Source organism: Neoarius graeffei, chromosome 18, assembly GCF_027579695.1.
Source record: "Neoarius graeffei isolate fNeoGra1 chromosome 18, fNeoGra1.pri, whole genome shotgun sequence".
Lineage (NCBI taxonomy): Eukaryota > Metazoa > Chordata > Actinopteri > Siluriformes > Ariidae > Neoarius > Neoarius graeffei.
The window spans coordinates 43,051,091-43,075,053 of record NC_083586.1 but is presented as its reverse complement, the minus strand read 5'-3'; the positions used below and the strand labels follow the sequence as shown (position 1 = coordinate 43,075,053).

The following is a 23,963-nucleotide window of genomic DNA, read 5'->3' as shown; positions in this document are numbered from 1 at the left end:
TGATTTTTTTTATAAACCTTGGGTTATGTTAAGTTAATTAAAATTGAACATAATATCAGGAATTTTCAACTGTGGAATGTTTGAACACACACACACACACACACACACACACACACACACACACACACACACCGTACTTACTCTGCCTCAAACTGGTTAGGAGTGATGATATCTGCCACTGGTACCACTTTGTCCTTGTAGACTGGATACAGATTCTGAGGTACATACTAAATTAAGAGAGAAAAGAGGTTATATGACAGTTATTTATTGTAAAAAAAAAAATCACACACTTGGCATCATACATGACAGAAAACATCACGTGACAAGATCATTTTAAACATGGCTGAGTGTAATGAAGCATGTCTATGCATTAACAACATTCAGCATACATTAAGTTCTAGTGCATCTCTCTCTCTCTCTCTCTCTCTCTCTCACATACACACGCACGCGCTATGCATGAGTCATAATGACATGAGTTCTTCTGAATAGGTCTCCCAGCTAACAGAACAGGAGGCTTTGTCCTAAATGCAACCAGGCAGCAGGAAATAAGACGAGCTCTCCCTTCATGCTACTGGAATGGTCATACATTTCCCTCCCTACATCTCAATTCTTGTTTTCTCTCCACCCTGCAATCTCTAACACGTAAGCAAACATACAATCAATCCAGTGTGCAAAGACAGAGCCATCTGCCAACGCTACAGAACATTAAAAGCGCTGAGGAAATGAAAGAAAGTCAATGAGACCAAAGCAACAGATGACAGAATAATAAAAACACACAAAAGGCTCACCATAGAACCATGATCACCCAGGACAGGGTCACACACTGTAGATTAGAAAGCAGTGTACAGGATGCCAGATTACTACATAAACTAATAACGTATATGTCTATAATCGTGAACACGATGTTCAGTAAGAGTCTCTTTAAAAGGCAATCTACTGACCGTATACAAGATTAGGATTGGCCATCTTCAGTTCCTGTACGATGTCCACCACCATCTCTAAAAAAGATGTGTCCCTGGTGTAACCTGTACAAAATTTATAGCATAATCAATACATCATTTTCTATGGATAAGGAAGCTTCATATGCATGAACACAAACTTTTACAAACATAAGGAGGCGTCTTCTGACAAAAACCTACTGTTTAAGAATAGCTATGTGAATGAAAAATGTGCTTCCAATTGTCAATTTCTTTATGAGTAAAAACTTAAACTGACAGTTAACTATCCAAATACTTGGCTTATAATTTATATTGTAGGCGGCACGGTGGTGTGGTGGTTAGCGCTGTTGCCTCACAGCAAGAAGGTCCGGGTTCGAGCCCCGTGGCCGGCGAGGGCCTTTCTGTGTGGAGTTTGCATGTTCTCCCCGTGTCCGCGTGGGTTTCCTCCAGGTGCTCCGGTTTCCCCCACAGTCCAAAGACATGCAGGTTAGGTTAACTGGTGACTCTAAATTGACCATAGGTGTGAATGTGAGTGTGAATGGTTGTCTGTGTCTATGTGTCAGCCCTGTGATGACCTGGCGACTTGTCCAAGGTGTACCCCGCCTTTCGCCCGTAGTCAGCTGGGATAGGCTCCAGCTTGCCTGCGACCCTGTAGAACAGGATAAAGCGGCTACAGATAATGAGATGAGATAATTTATATTTCTAAATATAAACACATTACTTTACAGGCATTTAGCAGACACTCTTACGCAGAGCGACGTACAACATACCCAAAGTAGCCTGGGGAGCAATTAGGTGCCTTGCCCAAGGGCACTTCAGCCATTCCTACTGGTCCAGGGAATCAAACCAGCAACCTTTTGGTTGAAAAAGCTGCTTCTCTAACCATTAGGCAATGGCTTCCACCAACACAATTTAATTTTTGTAATAAAAGCATACACGGACCCTTATTATACTTTATGCTTCCACATTTATTTCAGTTATATTAACTACACACCATAGATTTTGTTGTATTTTAATTTTCAGTTAGCATTTCAACATTACACACTGCTGAATAGCTCATTTCCGAAAACAATGTTTTGCTATCAATTTATAGACACCGCCTTAGACGATGTAATGATTTGTGCTGAAAGATTCACCAGTTCCTAGAATTCTGTTGGTTACTGACATTATATTTGTTATTCGCTTTCTCATCTTTTTTCATGTGACAAATCATTTTTACAGCCTTTGAAGGACAGAATGTGCACTATAAAGAAGAGACACCATACACTGGCCCATCGTTCTTTCAGAACCAGTGACTGCCGATGAACCAAAACACATTCAAAGCCTCACTAAACTCCCTGATGAGTTCACTTTTGGCTTCAGTCACGATCTTTTAATGAAAGAAACGAGGCACTTGAGGCCTAGAGGTCTGCCCGCTGTCCTTTATCCTATCATGATTGACAATCAAGCAAGGCCTCTTATGTTTTACAGATTTAAAGTAATTAATTACGAATGAAATCTATTAGGCATCAGGGTTACAGTAATGATACTGTGCTACACGGTCTGTCAACCATGTTAGCGTTATTTGGTTAGGTATTCATGCATTATTTCTATTTTCTCATCCAGGATGAACAGAAACGTCTGATATGATATTCTAAAAATAAAAACCTGAAGTAGAACAAGACAATTAGCATGAATGAATTAATGAACGAATCATGGAAAACTAGCATTAGGAAGCTAGTTAATCGAGTTCATGTTCGCAGTAATCAGAGGACTGAAGTGGCTCCTTCTCCATTTTCCTCTCAGCCTCTCTGTTTTCTCTCTGGAAGTTAATAACCCAAAAAAATTAAAACAGCTTGTTGAGAAACAGGAAAGTGCAAAGTTCTCTCTCCGTCCTGAAGTCTCTTCTGTGGCCCAAAACTTATACACCATTACAAATCTGCTGACACCTCAGACTTTTTCCACGTGTGCTAAATAAACAAGCCACTGGTTAGGACTAGCTTGAGAGCTAATGTGATTAGCGAATATGCTAAGAACCTCTCACATTAGCTAGCATGATGATGCTACTTTTTCCCTCTTTTTAATTGTTAAATACAGTAGTTGTACATGGTTTTTTTTTAATGTGACACTTTTTTTTTTGCTTTATTTGTGCTGTGAAAATCAAAGTATTCTAGCATCATATTTTTGCTGTATCATCCACACCTACTGATAGTGTGCTAGCAAGCTAGGTGCCTTTATTACACAGTTAAGCCCACCGCACACCTTCCCGATTCGCTTACGATTTTGTCGGGCCGATTAAATCGCTTGCGAATTGTAAATGTATGCAGGGGCACCTCGTAACCGATTTCATTGGTTCTCGGCTCAGATCAAACTGGTCTTGATATTTTCGGACGCGATCTCCTCGTACGCAACACAATCGGTAGTGTGTGCGTTGTTACTACGATCTCATCTCATCTCATCTCATCTCATCTCATTATCTCTAGCCGCTTTATCCTTCTACAGGGTCGCAGGCAAGCTGGAGCCTATCCCAGCTGACTACGGGCGAAAGGCGGGGTACACCCTGGACAAGTCGCCAGGTCATCACGATCTCATCGGTTACGATAATTTTAAACAGCCAATTGGAGTGCCAGGATTGATCACAAGTGGACTGCAGGCCGGGAAGCACAACTTGTGTCGCTTTGGGAAGCGTCCACCTGTCTTTATGACATTAGTTCACCTGATTACAGCAAACGGGAAAAGAGGAACGAGGCTATAGCTGTAATCGTGTCAGCTTTGAAAATGCCTGGTAAAAGTATTATAGCATTGTCAGTGGTACAGAAATCGCTTGTCCGGAATCCCGGAACAAGTTGAATTTTAAGAACGACTGAACAAATTAGAATCAATTCTTATTATTGATTTGTCTAGTTGGGATTATTATCCCTTTTTGATTCTAATATTCAAAACTTAATACTTCCTTAAAGCCTAGGTCACAACCGGATGTATGATTTTTTGGCCGTGCGATTTTTGGCATTTCCCAAATCGCTGCGGTTTTTTTGTTCGTGGAGAAAGACGCACGTTGGCCGTAAGTTTGTCTTGCAACCTGAAAAAAACGTAAGCGCCCGTAGAGTTTGTTTGACATGACAAAGAACCGCTGCGGCCGGTCTGCGGCCAGTCTACGGCTCGAAAATCAGCACGTCACGCGCGCGCCCTCCGTGCGTTTCTTGTGTTTTTTGCACGTAGACTGGCCGTAGGAGCACGTACCTAGGCTGTGACCTAGGCTTATGTATGTATGTATACGTATATATATTTTGTACTATCATGTGATATCTTGAACACGTGACCATCTATTCGGGCTGAACGTGTACAATGTCTCGCAAATGTGTGCGGGGAATTTTAAACCGATCAAATCGGGCCCGTATACTTGTAACCGATCGCCTGACACACGAAGCCCCGATGAAATCGGGAAGGTGTGCACTGGGCTTTAAATAGCCAACACAAGTTAACTGTGAATCTCCATCAAGTCACAGATTTCAGAGTGTAATCCACAGGACATATTTACACCAAATATTTGGGTCACTGTACTCACAGCTTTTTTTTTTTTTTTTTAAATCCACTCCCTATGGCAGTGGATATTCAAACCCATTTCCTCACTGCTTACTAAAAACCTTCTACAAACATGCCAACCATGAAGACCTATAGTCTTCCTCACTCACAGACATTATTCACACAACGTTCTTCAAAACTAATCCACACATTCAGAAATGCACTGTGTACAAAACAGATCTACAACTGAACAGCATTTCACAAATGTATTTACATTGTACAAATCTTTCTATAAGCTCAAAAACATGCTGACCCTGTTTGATTCGATAATATGGTCCTCAAGAAACCAGTAAAACAGCTTTTTTGGCACATACGACAAAAACTGGAATCTCCAGCAGAGTAGTTACATTCAAATTGTACTGAACTTTGAAGCATTGTGTACTAAGGACCAGCTCATACATAATGCAATGAGATGTTACTGAAGCTGTGGATGAGCTTGCAGTTGCCACTGAATTAATGACCTTCAAAATGGCAAATGAGGCAAAACAGCATGCGGCGCATTCACTTTCACACACGCACAGGCTCTCTGCTTGGAATTCTAGCTTCGAGTGTACTATCTTCAATGTACTGGCTTTGAGAGCTGCTGACTTTGCAGCCCTAGTCTAGGTGGGAGATAAGGACTCCAGTAGAAAAAGATGTTTCTGTGGTACTGCTGACTTCAGGTTTCCCCTCCATATGCGTGTGTATGTGATAGAAAGTATGAGTGAGTATGAGGGAAACCACATGACGGAAAATAGATTTGAACAGAACAAAAATTAAAAATAGAAGCAAAACTAATAATCTGTGAAAGAACCTTTCAACTGAGCCAATTATTTTGAGTATCGCTCACATCTGCAAGACCCAAATCGGTACTTTGTAGGCTAAATATTCCCAATGATGCCTGCACAAAAAAAAAAAAAAAATCATATTTCAATCATTTCTGGCATCCTCACTCATTAATTTTCTATGCCGCTTATTCGCGTTGGTCGAGGGTGAGCTGGAGTGAATCCCAGCTGAGACTGGGTGACAGGCAGAGTACACTCTGGCAGGCTTGTAGTACTCGAGTCTGACTTGTGCCCTAATTTTAAGGACTTGTGACTTGACTTGGACTTCAGCACTGATGACTCAGACTCATACATTAACTGCATTCGGACTCGTAAATTGGAGATGAGGACTCGGACTTTTCAAAAAAATTTTTGCAACCTGCCATAATAATTTGGCATAAGATATTTATATCTACATTAATTTTGTACTAATTTCTTGCAAGAGTGTCACACCTGCGCACCTTGGCGCGTGCATCAGATAGACTCTCGGGCGCGCTCCGGACAGCGCGTGCGCCAAGCGGACTCTCGCGTGCACCATAAACGACTCGCATCTGCACAGGATTAAGGCGCAATCAGCATGCCTATATAAAAACTGTGAAAACACACTTACTTTGCAAAGTACTGAGTTGCGTTGCTGACACATTACCGAGCCTTATTTCCTTGTTTGGTTTCCTGATCCCCGATTTCCTGTTTCTCGTCTTTGATTCTGCCGAGTCTATGATAGCCTGTTTGTGCCTCGCTTGACCTATTGCCTGTTTCACTGTTTTACGATTTTGCCTGCCGTTCTGGATTATTTACCTGTCTTCACTTGTATTAATAAACACACCTTCTGCACTTACATCCATTTCCCAGCCATCTCTGACAGAATACTTCACACTCCCTGATAAAGAGAAGCACATTCACCTGTTCATACGTCATGTTCAGGAACAAACTAATGTTAATGGCGCTAAAACAGCCACCGTCAAATGGTGCAGTTGGAGTCTTGTTCTCGGACTTGACTCGGATCAATAGTAGACTCGACTTGAATTTTTTTTAATGACTGGGACACTGGGGACTCGAGAATGGACTCAGACTCGAGGTTTAGTGGTTCGACTACAACACTGCACAAGTCACTAGTCTATCACAGAAAGACAGACGGCCATCACACTATGGGGAATTTAGAGTAGTCAGTTGACCAAATATGGATGTATTTGGGAGGAAACCGGAGCACCTGGAAGAAACCCAAACAGGCACAAGAACGTCACGCAAACTCCACACAGAAAGGCCCCAATCAAACCTTAGGTTCAAACCCAGAACCTTCTTGCTGTGAAGTGACAGCGATAACCGCTGCACCACCGTGCCGCCCATCCTCAATCAGTTAGACATAATCAACAGTGATATAGATGAGCTCAGCAAAACCGAAGTTGATTACCTCACATTACATATCAGATTTGATGAACTCTTGCTTTTTAATTGTCTTTATTTACATACTGTGGTGGCACGTTTCTTTTTTTCTTGATTGAGCATTTAAAAGATGCACTCAATTAACCTGACTATTGAACCGTCTTATTCTAATTCAAAAGACTCATATTAGAAGGAACGCAATGTGAGGAAAAAGTTTTACTTCTAAACTGGATTACTTTCTGTAAAAACCACGATTTCAGCATGGAGAAATATACATGGTTATAATTTCATAGCCTTACTTCCAAGTTTACTCCTGGTGTTTGCTGTATCTCACAGTCAGTTTTAAGTGCAAACCATGTAATGTTATGAAATGCAGCCACACACATGCACACACTTCTGGGAGACTGTTATTGTTTTGACAGGGTCAGCCTTGTTTCTCACATTCTTCACAAGTCGGCTATGTATCTGTCAACACATCAAGCATCCAGTGTCTGCAGACAAAAACGGTCCTGCAGGAAATGAGGTCAACACTACATTCATCACAACAATCCTGTACACTAACTGACAGCGTGAGAGAGGGATTTTAAAGTGAACAGCAGGATGGAAGGCAGACAGTTGTGTGTTGCATTCATAAAAAATATCTTCAAGCTGTACTGCCTTTCAGATTTTTCAAGTTTAGGTCATAAAAAGAATTTTCCCCGACACCCAATTAGTTTTGTTTAGTGGACCGAAAGCTACTGAATTCAAATCACAGACTTCCAATTTTATTAGTTTTTTTTTTTTTTAAATAGAGTCAAAAGCAAGTCAAAGAGTCCCATATATACGTTTTGGGTACGTACGTTGGGGGAGTGTCTGTTAGAGAACACACTCTGTCGGCATGGTGAGGTAGGGTGGCCAATTCCTTTCCTCGCCGCCTTTTGACTTCCCCAGTGTTTTTCCACCAGGTCCCCATTCACTGCTGGGTGGACAGGGAGCGAGCCCCAGATCCCCGTCAAGCCGAGGCTTGAACTGGGGACCATTCGCTTAGCGGTCAAGAGCTCTAACCACTTGGCCACCTGCGTTCCTTTTAAATAGAACAATTAATGAATTTAGGGCCACATGGCCCTAAATTCTCCGCTATTTTTTCCTGCTTCACCATGACCCAATTCAAGATACTACAACCCCGATTCCAAAAAAGTTGGGACAAAGTACAAATTGTAAATAAAAATGGAATGCAATAATTTACAAATCTCAAAAACTGATATTGTATTCACAATAGAACATAGACAACATATCAAATGTCGAAAGTGAGACATTTTGAAATTTCATGCCAAATATTGGCTCATTTGAAATTTCATGACAGCAACACATCTCAAAAAAGTTGGGACAGGGGCAATAAGAGGCTGGAAAAGTTAAAGGTACAAAAAAGGAACAGCTGAAGGACCAAATTGCAACTCATTAGGTCAACTGGCAATAGGTCATTAACATGACTGGGTATAAAAAGAGCATCTTGGAGTGGCAGCGGCTCTCAGAAGTAAAGATGGGAAGAGGATCACCAATCCCCCTAATTCTGCGCCGACAAATAGTGGAGCAATATCAGAAAGGAGTTCGACAGTGTAAAATTGCAAAGAGTTTGAACATATCATCATCTACAGTGCATAATATCATCAAAAGATTCAGAGAATCTGGAAGAATCTCTGTGCGTAAGGGTTAAGGCCGGAAAACCATACTGGGTGCCCGTGATCTTCGGGCCCTTAGACGGCACTGCATCACATACAGGCATGCTTCTGTATTGGAAATCACAAAATGGGCTCAGGAATATTTTCAGAGAACATTATCTGTGAACACAATTCACTGTGCCATCCGCCGTTGCCAGCTAAAACTCTATAGTTCAAAGAAGAAGCCGTATCTAAACATGATCCAGAAGCGCAGACGTCTTCTCTGGGCCAAGGCTCATTTAAAATGGACTGTGGCAAAGTGGAAAACTGTTCTGTGGTCAGACGAATCAAAATTTGAAGTTCTTTATGGAAATCAGGGATGCCGTGTCATTCGGACTAAAGAGGAGAAGGACGACCCAAGTTGTTATCAGCGCTCAGTTCAGGAGCCTGCATCTCTGATGGTATGGGGTTGCATTAGTGCATGTGGCATGGGCAGCTTACACATCTGGAAAGACACCATCAATGCTGAAAGGTATATCCAGGTTCTAGAGCAACATATGCTCCCATCCAGACGACGTCTCTTTCAGGGAAGACCTTGCATTTTCCAACATGACAATGCCAAACCACATACTGCATTCAATTACAGCATCATGGCTGCGTAGAAGAAGGGTCCGGGTACTGAACTGGCCAGCCTGCAGTCCAGATCTTTCACCCATAGAAAACATTTGGCACATCATAAAACGGAAGATATGACAAAAAAGACCTAAGACAGTTGAGCAACTAGAATCCTACATTAGACAAGAATGGGTTAACATTCCTATCCCTAAACTTGAGCAACTTGTCTCCTCAGTCCCCAGACGTTTACAGACTGTTGTAAAGAGAAAAGGGGATATCTCACAGTGGTAAACATGGCCTTGTCCCAACTTTTTTGAGATGTGTTGTTGTCATGAAATTTAAAATCACCTAATTTTTCTCTATAAATGATACATTTTCTCAGTTTAAACATTTGATATGTCATCTATGTTCTATTCTGAATAAAATATGGAATTTTGAAACTTCCACATCATTGCATTCCATTTTTATTTACAATTTGTACTTTGTCCCAACTTTTTTGGAATCGGGGTTGTACGTCATCCATCATGCGGTGGGCTTTCCCCGTTCGCGCAAGGCATTGTGGGATACAAATTTGAAACAGGAGAGAAAAATGGAGGACGTGAGTGTGCGAATGAAACGTGAAAGACTGACTACAGTAACGGAAAGCGAGAAGAAAAGACGTTATGTTGCGAAGGAAAGGAAACGCAGGACCAAACTAATAAATATCGGCAGTCAGCGAGCACCTCGGTGTGATCAGCTGTTCGTTTAGCAACAGAATGATGTACAGTAACTGTCAGTGCACGGTCAAGGTAAACCTGTAGATGGCCGTAATGCAACACTATGGATGCCAGCTGCCGTAAAACCCAAAAAAGTTAGACTGTAAGCCTGCGCATGCGCACATGGACTTCCTCTGTCTGCTTGACCGCGCGAAACAAGTGATTTCATGCACCTTATTTGCTAGAGAATCCCCTCAAATTAAATAACTTCCCAGCCACAGAATGGCCTGGGTTTTTTTTTTAGATATTACAGAAATAAACATATATCACAGTGACCAAATTTCAGAGGGAACTAAATTTCACCGATTTTATGAAATCGAAAGGCCGTCTAGCTTTAAAATTAAAATGGCTCCTAGCTGGCCAATTTACATAGAACTATATTTACAAAACTTGCTAGTCTTGCTAGGCGGCATGGTGGCGTAGTGGTTCGCACAGTTGCCTCATAGCAAGAAGGTCCTGGGTTTGAACCTAGTGGCTGACAGGGGCCATTCTGTGTGGGGGTGCTCTGGTTTCCCCCACAGTCCAAAGACATGTAGGTTAATCGGTAGCTCTAAAGTGACTATGAGTGTGAATGGTTGTTTGTCTCTATGTGTCAGCCCTGTGATGATCTGGTGACTTGTCCAGGGTGTACCTTGCCTCTTACCCATAGCAGAGATGCCTACCCCAAATTTTGAATTTCAGTATTCTTGAAAACATTTTTCAGTATTTTGGAATGACTTTCAGTAACATTAATTTATGCGCATTTCCATTATAAAGAGATACCTCTTTATAATGGAAATGCGAATTGAATAAACAAAACGCAAGCAGCCATCTCAACTGAATTTCCACTCAACAAATTTCTAGAGCATACAATATATCGCATTTTTCTCAATACAATAGTGTTCCCTGTTTGCAGACATTATGGTTGACTACCAATCATTGGTATTGAATGTAACTCCTCAAAAGTATTATATTATATTGCCTGGCAAAATGTTCTACCTGTTAACGGATTCTAATAAAATTAAAAAAAAAATTTCTTATTTCATGCCAAAGAGAGTCCGACATTGTTATCTTAATGTCCCAATATATAAATACTTCAGCATAATGCTTCAGAAGAGACATTGAATAAAATGACATTTATAATTGTATTTAAAACAGTGGAATGATCAATTTTTTGCCACAATCCCAACAGCACTAATCATAAAATTCTGTTTTTGATCATACTACATGTACATTTGCACTTGCAACACTGAAAAGACTTTGAATTAAAGAAGTACAGCCAGTGTTTGATATTTCAGTGAATAAAAATCAGACATGTAAAAAGAAACTGAATAAGTTTAACTCACATTTCATGGCACTAATTGGCAAGTTCAACTCCAAGCACAGGTCAACCATCACCGCTTCAGCACGTGTCACGTTCCGTGTCTTTTCATCCACAGATTTCGTAAAAAACTGCTGGATACCCCCAGATTTACTTTCCGCCTGACTCGCCATTTCAGCATACTCCATATGTTTTTTGTAGTTGACATGCTGCGCGCAGTCATCGCGACCACCATGAGTGATGTTAATGTCAGTTCTACACAGTTTGCAGTGCGCGTATCCATTGCCCTTTTGACTGGGTGTAATGCACGGCCATTCTACCGTATCGAAAATAGTGCGAACAAATGTGCGGAATCTGCGCATGTCACACACAGCATGTGTGGTTGTCGTAAAAATAAATAGCCTAGCCGTGAATCGCGCATGGATTGAAAAAGTCGCTTGGACATTTAAAAATAACTCACTGGAATTTTTTAAGACTTTATAATAATTCCGTACAGAATAACACTGTTTGCCGTAACATCGTATTTACGTAACTTTTCCGTACAAAATACGGCCAATCCGTACTAGTAGGCATCTCTGCCATAGTCAGCTGGGATAGGTTCCAGCTTGCCTGCAACCCTGCACAGGATGAGCAGTTATGGATGGCTGGATGTTAGTCCTGATTTTAAGACATCTAATTTTTTTTTGCCCTGAAACAAATTCACTGAGCATTTTCGCATTAAAAGCAGCTCCACTTTATCCAAGTAGCCACTCGAGGGGGTCTGTGAGCTCATGGATGTGGAAGAGGGCTAGGGTTAGATTATTACTCATCTTGTGCAAATCACAATCATAATTACAGTCACTTGCAACATTATTCAGCAGACATACAGCATGTCTGGAAAATGCATTCTGTCAAAATAGTACATTTGAAATGTAGGTCCGTTTACGATACTTCTTAGTGCTAAGATAAGATTTTTTGTGAATACAGCCCCAGAATAACGTCCTCAGGATAAGGACTTTAAGCTCTATTAGGCCAAGGATGAACACTGCACTACACACTTTTCTCCTTTCTCACTCAGTTGCCCTTTTCCTCTCTTTCCTGTCATCTCAAGGCGATGAGGCAAGAGACTATATCCATCAGAATGTAATACACACTGGAGTGTACACACAGACACACACTAAAACTGGAAATGATGCATAGCATCTGGGGCTTTGTGTGTGTCCGTCCTCTATGGGCCCTGTGGTAAAATGTGAAAGCTATAGCAAGCATAGAGTGTGATATTTTTATAGTTTATTATATCACACTGTCTGAGTAATATGTTCTGCCCTTTTAAAGACAATCACTTATTTACGCTTTGGGACCACATTCCAAGATTATGAAGTGTAATGGTCTTTTTACTACCATATACCGCTATCATGTAGAAAGTCATTTAGCCATTTTCATCTATTCCAAATGAAAATTCTTGATCTTCTGCATATGGATGAGCATTGTTCCAGTATACAATTACATATCAGTCAGTGCAACCCAAGTGCTTAAGGACATGCGCATGGTTTAAAATAATAAATAAAAATGGTTTTGAAGCTGTGGGTTGCCATTCCACACAACCTAAATCCCCTCACCCACCTGTGAGTACGTAGTCATATTGATTGGCGTTGTTGAGCTTGATTCCCTCATACAGCACGTGGAGCTCGTCCGCTGTCACTACCTGCCCCCTCCAGTGCGCGTAACCTGGATGACATAAAGGTCAGAGGTCAAATGCTGAGGTGATGGGGGAGAGACCCGCAATTTCTTTATATTCACTGAAAAAAAATTCCTTCTCCTGTGGAAAACCATTCACTAATATAAACATACAGAAGTATTGGATATTGTCAAAGTTTTTGATTTCAACAAGATGTTTTATAGTGTAACTGCTTCATCATGTACTTAAAAGTAATACCTGGCAACAAATTATGGTAGGCTATTCGCATAAGTTAGCATAATATACAGTACCAGTCAAAAGTTTGTCCACCCCTACTCATTCATTCATTCATTCATTCATTCATTCATAGGTTTTTCTGTATTTTGACCATTTTCTACATTGTAGAACAATACTGAAGACACCAAAACTATGAAATAACATCTGGAACATATCATGCAGTAAACAAAAAAAAGTATTAAAATATGTTTCATATTTTAGATTCTTCTAAAATACAGTAGCCAGCATTTACCTTGATGACACTTTGTACACTACTGGCATGATCTTAACCAGCTTTATGACGTAGTCACCTGGAACGCTTTTCAATTAACAGGTGCCTCGTCAAAAGTTAATTAGTGCAATTTCTTGCCTTCTTAATGTGTTTGAGATCAAACAGTAAATAGTAAACAATAAAAATACAGTAAATAGCCCTACTCCACAACTGTAGTAATCCATATTATGTCAAGAACCGCTCAACTAAGTAAAGAGAAACGACATCCATCATTACTTTAAGACGTGAAGTCTCATCTCATCTCATTATCTCTAGCCGCTTTATCCTGTTCTGCAGGGTCGCAGGCAAGCTGGAGCCTATCCCAGCTGACTACAGGCGAAAGGCGGGGTACACCCTGGACAAGTCGCCAGGTCATCACAGGGCTGACACATAGACACAGACAACCATTCACACTCACATTCACACCTACGGTCAATTTAGAGTCACCAGTTAACCTAACCTGCATGTCTTTGGACTGTGGGGGAAACCGGAGCACCCGGAGGAAACCCACGCGGACACGGGGAGAACATGCAAACTCCACACAGAAAGGCCCTCGCCGGCCATGGGGCTCGAACCCGGACCTTCTTGCTGTGAGGCGACAGCGCTAACCACTACACCACCATGCCACCCACATGAAGTCTTTTGCTTAATAAAGAAAAAACTGTTGCATTAGTAGTTGTGTACAAACTTTTGGATTGATACTGTATTTCTTACAGTAATCAGGCTCAATTCATGATCTTCAGCACTAAAAATCTGGGGTAACAGACACTCACTTGCCACTTTAATAGGGACACTTGCAAACTGGCTGATTCATGCAATATTCCATTCAGCAAATTATTTGGCAGATATACAGTACACCATATATAGATGTTCAAACAATAGCCTCTAGAGTCAGGCTTGTAGTACTTGAGTCCGACTTGTGCCCTAATTTTAAGGACTTGTGACACGACTTAGACTTGAGCACTGATGATTCGGACTTAGACTCATGCATTAACTGCATTCAGACTTGTAAATTGGAGATGAGGACTCGGATTTTTTGTAACATGCCATAATAATTTGGCATAAGATATTTATATCTGGGCGGCATGGTGGTGTAGTGGTTAGCGCTGTCGCCTCACAGCAAGAAGGTCCGGGTTTGAGCCCCGTGGCCGGCGAGGGCCTTTCTGTGCGGAGTTTGCATGTTCTCCCCGTGTCCGCGTGGGTTTCCTCCGGGTGCTCCGGTTTCCCCCACAGTCCAAAGACATGCAGGTTAGGTTAACTGGTGACTCTAAATTGACCGTAGGTGTGAATGTGAGTGTGAATGGTTGTCTGTGTCTATGTGTCAGCCCTGTGATGACCTGGCGACTTGTCCAGGGTGTACCCCGCCTTTCGCCCGTAGTCAGCTGGGATAGGCTCCAGCTTGCCTGCGACCCTGTAGAACAGGATAAAGCAGCTACAGATAATGAGATGAGATGAGATATTTATATCTAGGCGGCACGGTGGTGTAGTGGTTAGCACTGTTGCTTCACAGCAGGAAGGTCCTGGGTTTGAACCCAGTGGCCGATGAGGGCCTTTCTGTGTGGAGTTTGCATGTTCTCCCCATGTCCGCGTGGGTTTCCTCCGGGTGCTCCGGTTTCCCCCACAGTCCAAAGACATGCAGGTTAGGTTAACTGGTGACTCTAAATTGACTGTAGGTGTGAATGGTTGTCTGTGTCTATGTGTCAGCCCTGTGATGACCTGGCGACTTGTCCAGGGTGTACCCCGCCTCTCGCCTGTAGTCAGCTGGGATAGGCTCCAGCTTGCCTGTGACCCTGTAGAACAGGATAAAGCGGCTAGAGATAATGGATGGATATTTATATCTACATTAATTTTGTACTAATTTTGTGCAAGAGTGTCACACCTGTGCGCTTTGGCGTGTGCATCAGATAGACTCTCGGGCGCGCGCCGGACAGCGCGCATGCCAAGCGGACTCTTATGCGAGTGCCGTAAATGACTCGCACCTGCCCAGGATTAAGGCGCAATCAGCGCGCTGATATAAAAACTGTGAAAACACACTTACTTTGCGAAGTATTGAATTGCGTTGCTGACACGTTACTGAGCCTTATTTCCTTGTTTGGTTTCCTGATCCCTGATTTCCTGTTTCTCATCTTTGATTCTGCCGAGTCTACGATAGCCTGTTTGTGCCTCGCTTGACCTATTGCCTGTTTCACTGTTTTACGATTTTGCCTGCCGTTCTGGATTGTTTACCTGTCTTCACTTGTATTAATAAACACACCTTCTGCACTTACATCCGTCTCCCAGCCATCTCTGACAGAATACTTCACACTCCCTGACAAAGAGAAGCACATTCACCTGTTCATACTTCATGTTCAGTAACAAACTAATGTTAATGGCGATAAAACAGCCACCGTCAAATGGTGCAGTTGGAGTCTTGTTCTCGGACTTGACTCAGATCAATAGTGGACTCGACTTGAAATTTTTTTTAATGACTTGGACACTGGGGACTCGAGAATGGACTCAGACTCGAGGTTTAGTGGTTCGACTACAACACTGCACAAGTCACTAGTCTATCACAGAGAGACAGACAGCCATCACACTATGGGGAATTTAGAGTAGCCAGTTCACCAAATACGGATGTATTTGGGAGGAAACCGGAGCACCTGGAAGAAACCCAAACAGGCACAAGAACGTCATGCAAACTCCACACAAAAAGGCCCCAATCGACCCTGAGGTTCAAACCCAGAATAGTGGACTCGACTCAAATTTTTTTTAATGACTTGGACTTGACTCAGACTTGAACACTGGGGACTCGAGACTGGACTAGGACTCGAGGTTTAGTGACTCGTCTACAACACTGTCTCCACAGAATGGTGTGAAAAACAAAGCGTACCCAGTGAGTTGCAGTTCTGTGAGCACAAACACCTAGTTGATGAGAGAGATCAGAAGAGAATGGCCAGAGCTCTCAGGAAGGTTATAATTCCTTCTGCACACTTTACAATCATGGTCGGCAGAAAAGCATCTCAGAATGCACCCCATGGCAAAGACATCCTATACAACTGTGTGCTTCCAACTTTGTGGCAACAGTGTGTGATGGTCAAGTGTCCACAAACCTTTGGCCATATGGTGTATAAAAGCCATGCTTTTTGCAAGCCATGCAACTTCAGTTTACAAGCAGAAGGTGGTTCAGACATTTCCAGATTCCTTGAAACTGGATTTTATGAGGAGTGTAAAAAGAAAGTCGAGGCACTTTTCTGCTGTCTAATGTCATTTTTTATGGACCTGCAACGTCAAGCAATTGATTATTCAATATAGAAATAAACTGATGGTCTTCCAAACAAAATTTGGCTGACTAAGTGTTGCGAGACTCCGTTCATTTGAGTCAGTGATGCGAAAGCAACAGAAATGAGAAAAGGAATGGTTCGGCATCTACAACCACAAGGACACTTGACTGACTGACAGAGGCACACTCAGGGAAAAAGAGGTGCAGTGCACAGAGGCTTCGCTGCCTCATCAGAGACAGTTACTGTTGCCGTGGGAAGCCGTGATGTCACAATTCAGGTGAATCACCAAGCTGGTCACATGATGTGCTGCTTGTTGCTAAGTAACAGGGCAGAAGAAAGCCTGAGGAGGAGTTGCACGAGAGAGCCACTATCTCTGTATTCACGTGTGTGTGTGTGTGTGTGTGTGTATACACACATGTGCATAGGGGATTCTTTGTCATAAGATGTCCTCCTGTCATCTCAATTTGTTCTGGCAATTCAGCAATGTCTTTATGCTACAAAAATGTACACACACTGCTCTATACCTATGACACAGGCAGTTTATTTCACACTAAATTATAATCATGAGCATGCAGATAAACACACAAATACACACAGAGAAGATTTATGGTGTACGAGGCAGCAGTAACACTGCGTAAGCTGCTTTTACTCCCCAATGCGTTGCAGTCTATACTTATATTCCTTATATTGTTTAGCGGGCGGCACGGTGGTGTAGTGGTTAGCGCTGTCGCCTCACAGCAAGAAGGTCCTGGGTTCGAGCCCCGGGGCCGGCGAGGGCCTTTCTGTGTGGAGTTTGCATGTTCTCCCCGTGTCCGCGTGGGTTTCCTCCGGGTGCTCCGGTTTCCCCCACAGTCCAAAGACATGCAGGTTAGGTTAACTGGTGACTCTAAATTGACCGTAGGTGTGAATGTGAGTGTGAATGGTTGTCTGTGTCTATGTGTCAGCCCTGTGATGACCTGGCGACTTGTCCAGGGTGTACCCCGCCTTTCGCCCATAGTCAGCTGGGATAGGCTCCAGCTTGCCTGCGACCCTGTAGAAGGATAAAGCGGCTAGAGATAATGAGATGAGATGAGATATTGTTTAGCTGAACAGAAAAAAAAAATCACAGCTCTTCAAGGTCACACAATAATGTAATCAGTTGTTCTGCCTTCTGTCCTCTGATCTTAGTAAAGACTAACATATTCACCGGAGTCCTTGATATTGAAGTGCAAACTCCTAGCAAGAAATGCACCGGTAATAAGTGAAAAGGTCTCAGTACAAAGATTATCTTTACAAACATTTAGCATTGTTTAAACGACCTGCTCTGTGGCTCAGCAAAAAGATTCAGCATCTCGGCTTTTCAAATTTATGACAGGTAAGGTTCACGGTTTTCAAGGAGGGGAGATTAAAAGCCATATTAAACCTTGGACATGACGGGCCATTAGACCAAGAAGCCAGACTGGTACTGGGCAAAACAGGATCCAGATGGCAGTACCAAACACTATCACAGAAAGCAGATTTGAAAGATAAGAGAGTCAGTCAATTTCTGTGATTGAGTCATGCTGAAAGTGTTCATCCTGCCATCAGGAAATGGCAAGTTTGAATTCTGATGATGCCAGGACCACCCATGACTGGGAGCCAAGAAAGAAATTGGCTGAGCTGTCTGGATATGACGGATAGCATACTCTCTGTCACCAGTCAATTCACAGTGACACAAGGCAATTGTAAGCATCTGTGTGCTCATGTGCAGTCAGATCAATAAGTATTAGGATAGCAAAACAATTTTCACAATTTTGCCCGTGTATACCACCACCAAGGATTTGAAATGAGGTCATCAAGATGTGATTGAAATGTAGACTTTTAGCTTTAATTCAAGGGCATTGCATGAACCATTTAGGAATTGCAGCCTTTTTTTTTTTAACATAGTACCTCCACTTTCATAGACTCAAAAGTACCGTAATTAGAAAAATGACTGATAAGCAGTTTCATGGCCAGTTATGGCCTGTTTCCGTGTTAATTCACAACAAATTAAGGAGATAAAATGAGTTGATTCCAAGTGCTGAATTTGTATTTGGTAGCTGGGAATTCTCAATATGCAGTCCAACGAGGTGTCAATGCAAGTGAAGGAGGCCATCATAAGGCTGAAAAAACAAAATCAGACCCATAGCAGAAACCTTAGGAGTGGCCAAGTAAACAATTTGGTACCGTACATTCTTAAAAAGAAGGAATGCACTAGCGAGCTCAGCAACACCAAAAGGCCTGGGAGACCATGGAAGACAACTAAAGTGGTCAAGTCAAAGTCCCTTCCACGCCAGGATCTGGTCTTCCCAGGCAGTCTCCTGTCCCAGTACTAACCAGTTCTTTGAGGCGCACGGGTGCAGCGCCAAACTCCGTAGCCCTCGGCCTCTCACCTATACAGCTAGGGGCTAGTCTTCTGGTAACCGCAAGAGTTTGACTTCCCCACTCGCATCTGTATTACAGTGTGCCTTGCCAGATAGCACCATTTTAAAAATTTTTTATGATGATATTTGGTATGACCCGACCACAAGTAGAACTTGCGATCACCTGGTCGAGAGGCAGACACGCTAACTACTAGGCCAGCTCGCAGTGAAGACAGCTAAAGTGGATGATCATAAAATTCTTTTCCTGGTGAAGAAAATTCCTTCACAATATCTAGCCAAGTCAAGAACACTCTCAAAGAGGTAGGCATGATCACTGTCAGAAGTTGACCACCCAAGAGCTTCTGAAGCAAAGAAATGGAATGTTCTTTAATAGCTGAGTCAGTCAACCCAATTGAGCCGCTTTTCATTTACTGAAGAAAAAACTGAAGGCAGGAAAACCCACAAACAAGCAGCAACTGAAGGCACTAAAGGCCTGGCAAAGCATCTCAAGGGAGGAAACTCAACATTTGGTGATATCCATGGGTTCCAGACTTCAGGTGGTCATTGACTGCAAAGGATTTGCTATTTTATCCAATTACTTTTGAGCCTGGGACAGCCTTTGTAATGCTGGGAAACATCTAGAAGGTACACAACATCTCGACCTCCACAAAATCAGTGATCTTCAATTGAAACATGAAATCAGTTTTGTTGTATGGGGCAGAGACTTGGCAAACAACAAAAACACTCCTAAAGAAGATCCAGGCTTTTGTCAACAGATGCCTACGTAGGATCCTAAAGATATAGTAGCCAGAAAAGGTTACCAATGAAGAGTTGCTGACAAGAACAAAAGAAACACCCATGGTAACCCAAATACAGTGAAGAAAATGGCGGTGGATTGGCCAGACCCTACGGAAACCTAGAAACATCATCGCAAGACAGGCGTTACAGTGGAATTCCCAGGGTAAAAGAAAGAGCGGTCACCCCTGGAATACCTGGAGATGGAACACAACAGCAGAGATCCATACAGCTGGCTACACCTAGAAGCAGGTGGAGAAAGAAGCACAGAACAAGACAGAGTGAAGGAAGATTGTCAATGGCCGATGTTCCTCTTTGGAACCACAGGCTTAAGAAGAAGACTTTTGAGCCTGTGAAAATGGAGGGACCATATAAATGGCTGTAAATCTTAAATGGTTGATCCAATATTTTTCTTATCCCCCTTGAATTAAAGCTGAAAGCCTACACTTCAATCACGTCTTGATGGTTTCATGCAGAGGTGGAAAAACCTGGGTGCAGAAAGTAAAAACCCTGCCACATTTTTGCTCCAGCCAATTCAATGAGCCAGCTGATCCTAATTACCACATCCCCTAAGCCAGGTTGATGAGCTAATTGGTGAAATCACCTGTGTTGAGAGCACAGGCAGAAGGAAAACCTAAGCAGGACTTTTACTTTGTCAATCCAGTTTTTCCACCTCTGGTTTCATGTTACGCAGCATGAAGATCAGTTTGAAAGGATGCGTTTGGCTGTCTTCATGTGTCTCGGAGAAAGCAAGTGTTAGCTTCCTCCTAGTGAAAATAACGGGCATGATGAGCCTTGGTCTTTCATCAAGTCAAGTCAAGTCAAGTCAAATTCCCTCTCATGCCAGAATCTGGTCTTCCCAGGCAGTCTCCTGTCCCAGTACTAACCAACTCTTTAAGGCAACTAGGGTTACAGTGGGGGGCTGGTCCTCTGGTAACCACCAGAGTTTGGCTTCCCCACTCACATCTGTATTGCAGCATGCCTTGCCAGACGGTAGTAGGTACCATTTTTATGATGGTCTTTGATATGACCCAACAGCAAGTAGAACTCGCAATCTCCCAGTCAAGAGGCAGACACGCTAACCACTAGGCCAGCTCACGGTCAAGAAGATGCCATGCCAGTGCAAAAAACATTCACTTCTGAAACGGCATTTAATTCTTAAACAAGAGTGCTCTGAGAGCCCCCGCTGGCAACTATACCATAACTCTGGTAAAATATGACTGAACTGAATGAAATTGCAATATGCGTATTACTGACATATAAGAAAGAATCCTGTCAAGTTTCATGAAATTCCTCCAAAAATTGTGAGAGGAGTTGATTTCAGAAGGTGAGTACCCTTCCCAGGACGGACAGACAGAAGGAAATTGCAGCGACATAATCCCTCTTTAGGCCTTTCAGCCAGCAGGGGATAAAAATATTGTTTTTCATTAGAGAGTTTAAGCAACATCAGGGCAATAAAATATAGGCTACATTAATGGCATTCAGCAGATGCTCTTCTCCAGAGCAATGTACAACATACCCAGAGCAGCCTGGGGAGCAGTTGGGGATTGGGTGCCGGGTGCCTTGATCAAGGGCATTTCAGCTATTCCTGCTAGCCCAGGGACTTAAACCAGCAACCTTTTGGTCCCAAACCTGCTTTTCTAGCCATTAAGCCATGGTGTCCCCCGAAGAGTTTGCTTTTCAGTGTGGCACAGTAACCGCATGTCACAAATAAAAAGCAACACAATTTGTGTATTGTGTTTCACCCTATTTTACTGCTTTTCTCGATGGTATGGAACCATACTGCTACAAATCGGATGTGTAAGAAGCTGCCCTTTCCAGGAAGGCTGATTCATACTGGCCATCATTTACTGTTGTAGCAAAATTAGCATTGGTAAAGAATTTTCATTTGCTAAAACAACAGAGAGAAGCCGAATGCAAATCAGTAACAGGATCCTGAGCCCCACCCCCTTACCCAGGTCTGGATGCAGTTTAGACCTCCTACCGTAGATCTACCCAATGGCTGAAAAGCTGATGTCAGACTTAATTTCTCTTATCCCTATCTTTTTTTATCAGTCTCCAGGTCTCTACCTCCATCGTGATCACTCACTTGCCATTCACATGTAATCTCTCCCTCTCCTCCATTCTCAGTCTTACTCTATTTTCATCTCTGTGCCTTTCTTTTTTTTTTTCTCTCTCCAAGGCCCAGGAAGCCATCGCTGTTGCCAGAATGAGTGAAACGGTGTGCGAGACGGTGCCATGTGCTGCGGGATCCTAATGAGCCAATGCACACGCACACACACAATGAATCAGCGAGGAAAACTCGAGCATACTTTTACACACATGCACACAACTGTGTGCATCGTTCACCTTCAGATTTCTGCCAAAGAGTGCAGCTCTCCCATTCAGAAAACCCTCCACGGCTGCCACCTACTTACACACCCTAATTATTCCATACACATCCTCTCCCTCTCCCTGGGACAGCCTGTTCACTATGATACTACATGAAGCCAGTTATTAGCACAATAACTGACACACCACACTGATTACTGCACAACGTATGCACATTTCAACTGATGGTATTCCAATAGCAGGTTGCGCTGAGGTTAAGAACGTGCTCGGGCAATAAGCTCAAATACAACTCAATTAAGTATTCAAACAACTAGGATGCCATCTATAAGAAAGTGCCTGCCTGAGGCTCCAACATCAGCCAAGCACGCATTTTATCCCCCCCCTTCTTCCGCTTTAAGGTCCATTAGAGGCACAAAGCAGCTCAAGTGGCTAAAGACAGCATCAAGGCCCAAAGGGAAAGGGGTGCATTCGACCAAGATTTCAGTGCTCAATCCCAAATCAGTCATCTGGCAATGAGAGCGATGTAAGGGTTTATATGTTGAGCATAGAGTCGGTTGATTCAAACAGGATGTGAACCTAAGTCCATTCACTCCAGTGGGAAACTGTTTCTTCTTTCTGGAGTGTTTAGTATTTATGCTTTGGTAGTTTTGTGACTGATTATATCCACCTTATACACATTTAAATCAGCTTGTTTACAGTAAGGACGCATTGATACCGACACCGTTATTGGACATCAGTTCAATTCCATGCTCATTTACTTCTACCTCATCTCATTCATTATCTCTAGCCGCTTTATCCTGCTCTACAGGGTTGCAGGCAAGCTGGAGCCTATCCCAGCTGACTACGGGCGAAAGGCGGGGTACACCCTGGACAAGTCGCCAGGTCATCACAGGGCTGACACAGAGACACAGACAACCATTCACACTCACATTCACACCTACGGTCAATTTAGAGCCACCAGTTAACCTAACCTGCATGTCTTTGGACTGTGGGGGAAACCGGAGCACCCAGAGGAAACCCACGCGGACACGGGGAGAACATGCAAACTCCGCACAGAAAGGTCCTCGCCGGCCATGGGGCTCGAACCCGGACCTTCTTGCTGTGAGGCGACAGCGCTAACCACTACACCACCGTGCCACCCTACGTCTACCTATTAAAAGAAAAAAAATGCCTTCATATTAGGCATGACCCTGGCGACTTGTCCAGGGTGTACCCCGCCTTTCGCCCGTAGTCAGCTGGGATAGGCTCCAGCTTGCCTGCGACCCTGTAGAAGGATAAAGTGGCTAGAGATAATGAGATGAGATGAGATGAGATGAGATTAGGCATGACAGAATTTTTTTTGTCTCAAATCTCTCAATACAGAATGCCAGCAAGACAAATTTTGCTTCTCTGAAGTGTATTGTGATATCAATCCATCTATTATCTGTAGCTGCTTATCCTGTTCTACAGGGTCGCAGGCAAGCTGGAGCCTATCCCAGCCGACTACGGGCGAAAGGCGGGGTACACCCTGGACAAGTCGCCAGGTCATCACAGGGCTGACACATAGACACAGACAACCATTCACACTCACATTCACACCTACGCTCAATTTAGAGTCACCAGTTAACCTAACCTGCATGTCTTTGGACTGTGGGGGAAACCAGAGCACCTGGAGGAAACCCACACGGACACGGGGAGAACATGCAAACTCTGCACAGAAAGGCCCTCGCCGGCCGCTGGGCTCGAACCCATGACCTTCTTGCTGTGAGGTGAGAGTGCTAACCACTATACCACCCGTGTATTGCGATATTTCCACTTAATATTCATTATTATTCTATCCACATTCACTGGATATGAGCAATTATGCACTCTGATTGGCTAGTCTACTACTAGGCTATCAGCTCATATACCATGAGTAGAAAAAAACAAAATGGCGGCGCGTGTTGCTGAACCAACCGAGGATGAACTAAAAACTCTACTTGAAAACAAAACACCAAAAAAACCCCAACAAAATATGGAATAAAAGTATTTAATGATAAGAA

General features: G+C 43.0%; 1 protein-coding gene across 2 annotated transcripts in view; it reads right to left on the bottom strand.

Annotated features, from left to right (window-relative positions):
• pdxkb (pyridoxal (pyridoxine, vitamin B6) kinase b) overlaps positions 1–23,963 on the bottom strand; it is a 65,014-nt gene that overhangs the window by 23,501 nt on the left and 17,550 nt on the right. For both annotated transcript variants that reach the window (XM_060898834.1, XM_060898835.1), the window contains exons 3-6: positions 12,595–12,699; positions 942–1,025; positions 789–823; positions 142–227 (exon numbers count right to left, since the gene is read on the bottom strand). In XM_060898834.1, coding sequence (XP_060754817.1) covers positions 142–227; positions 789–823; positions 942–1,025; positions 12,595–12,699 — 310 coding nt within the window. The remainder of the gene's footprint in view (positions 1–141; positions 228–788; positions 824–941; positions 1,026–12,594; positions 12,700–23,963) is intronic.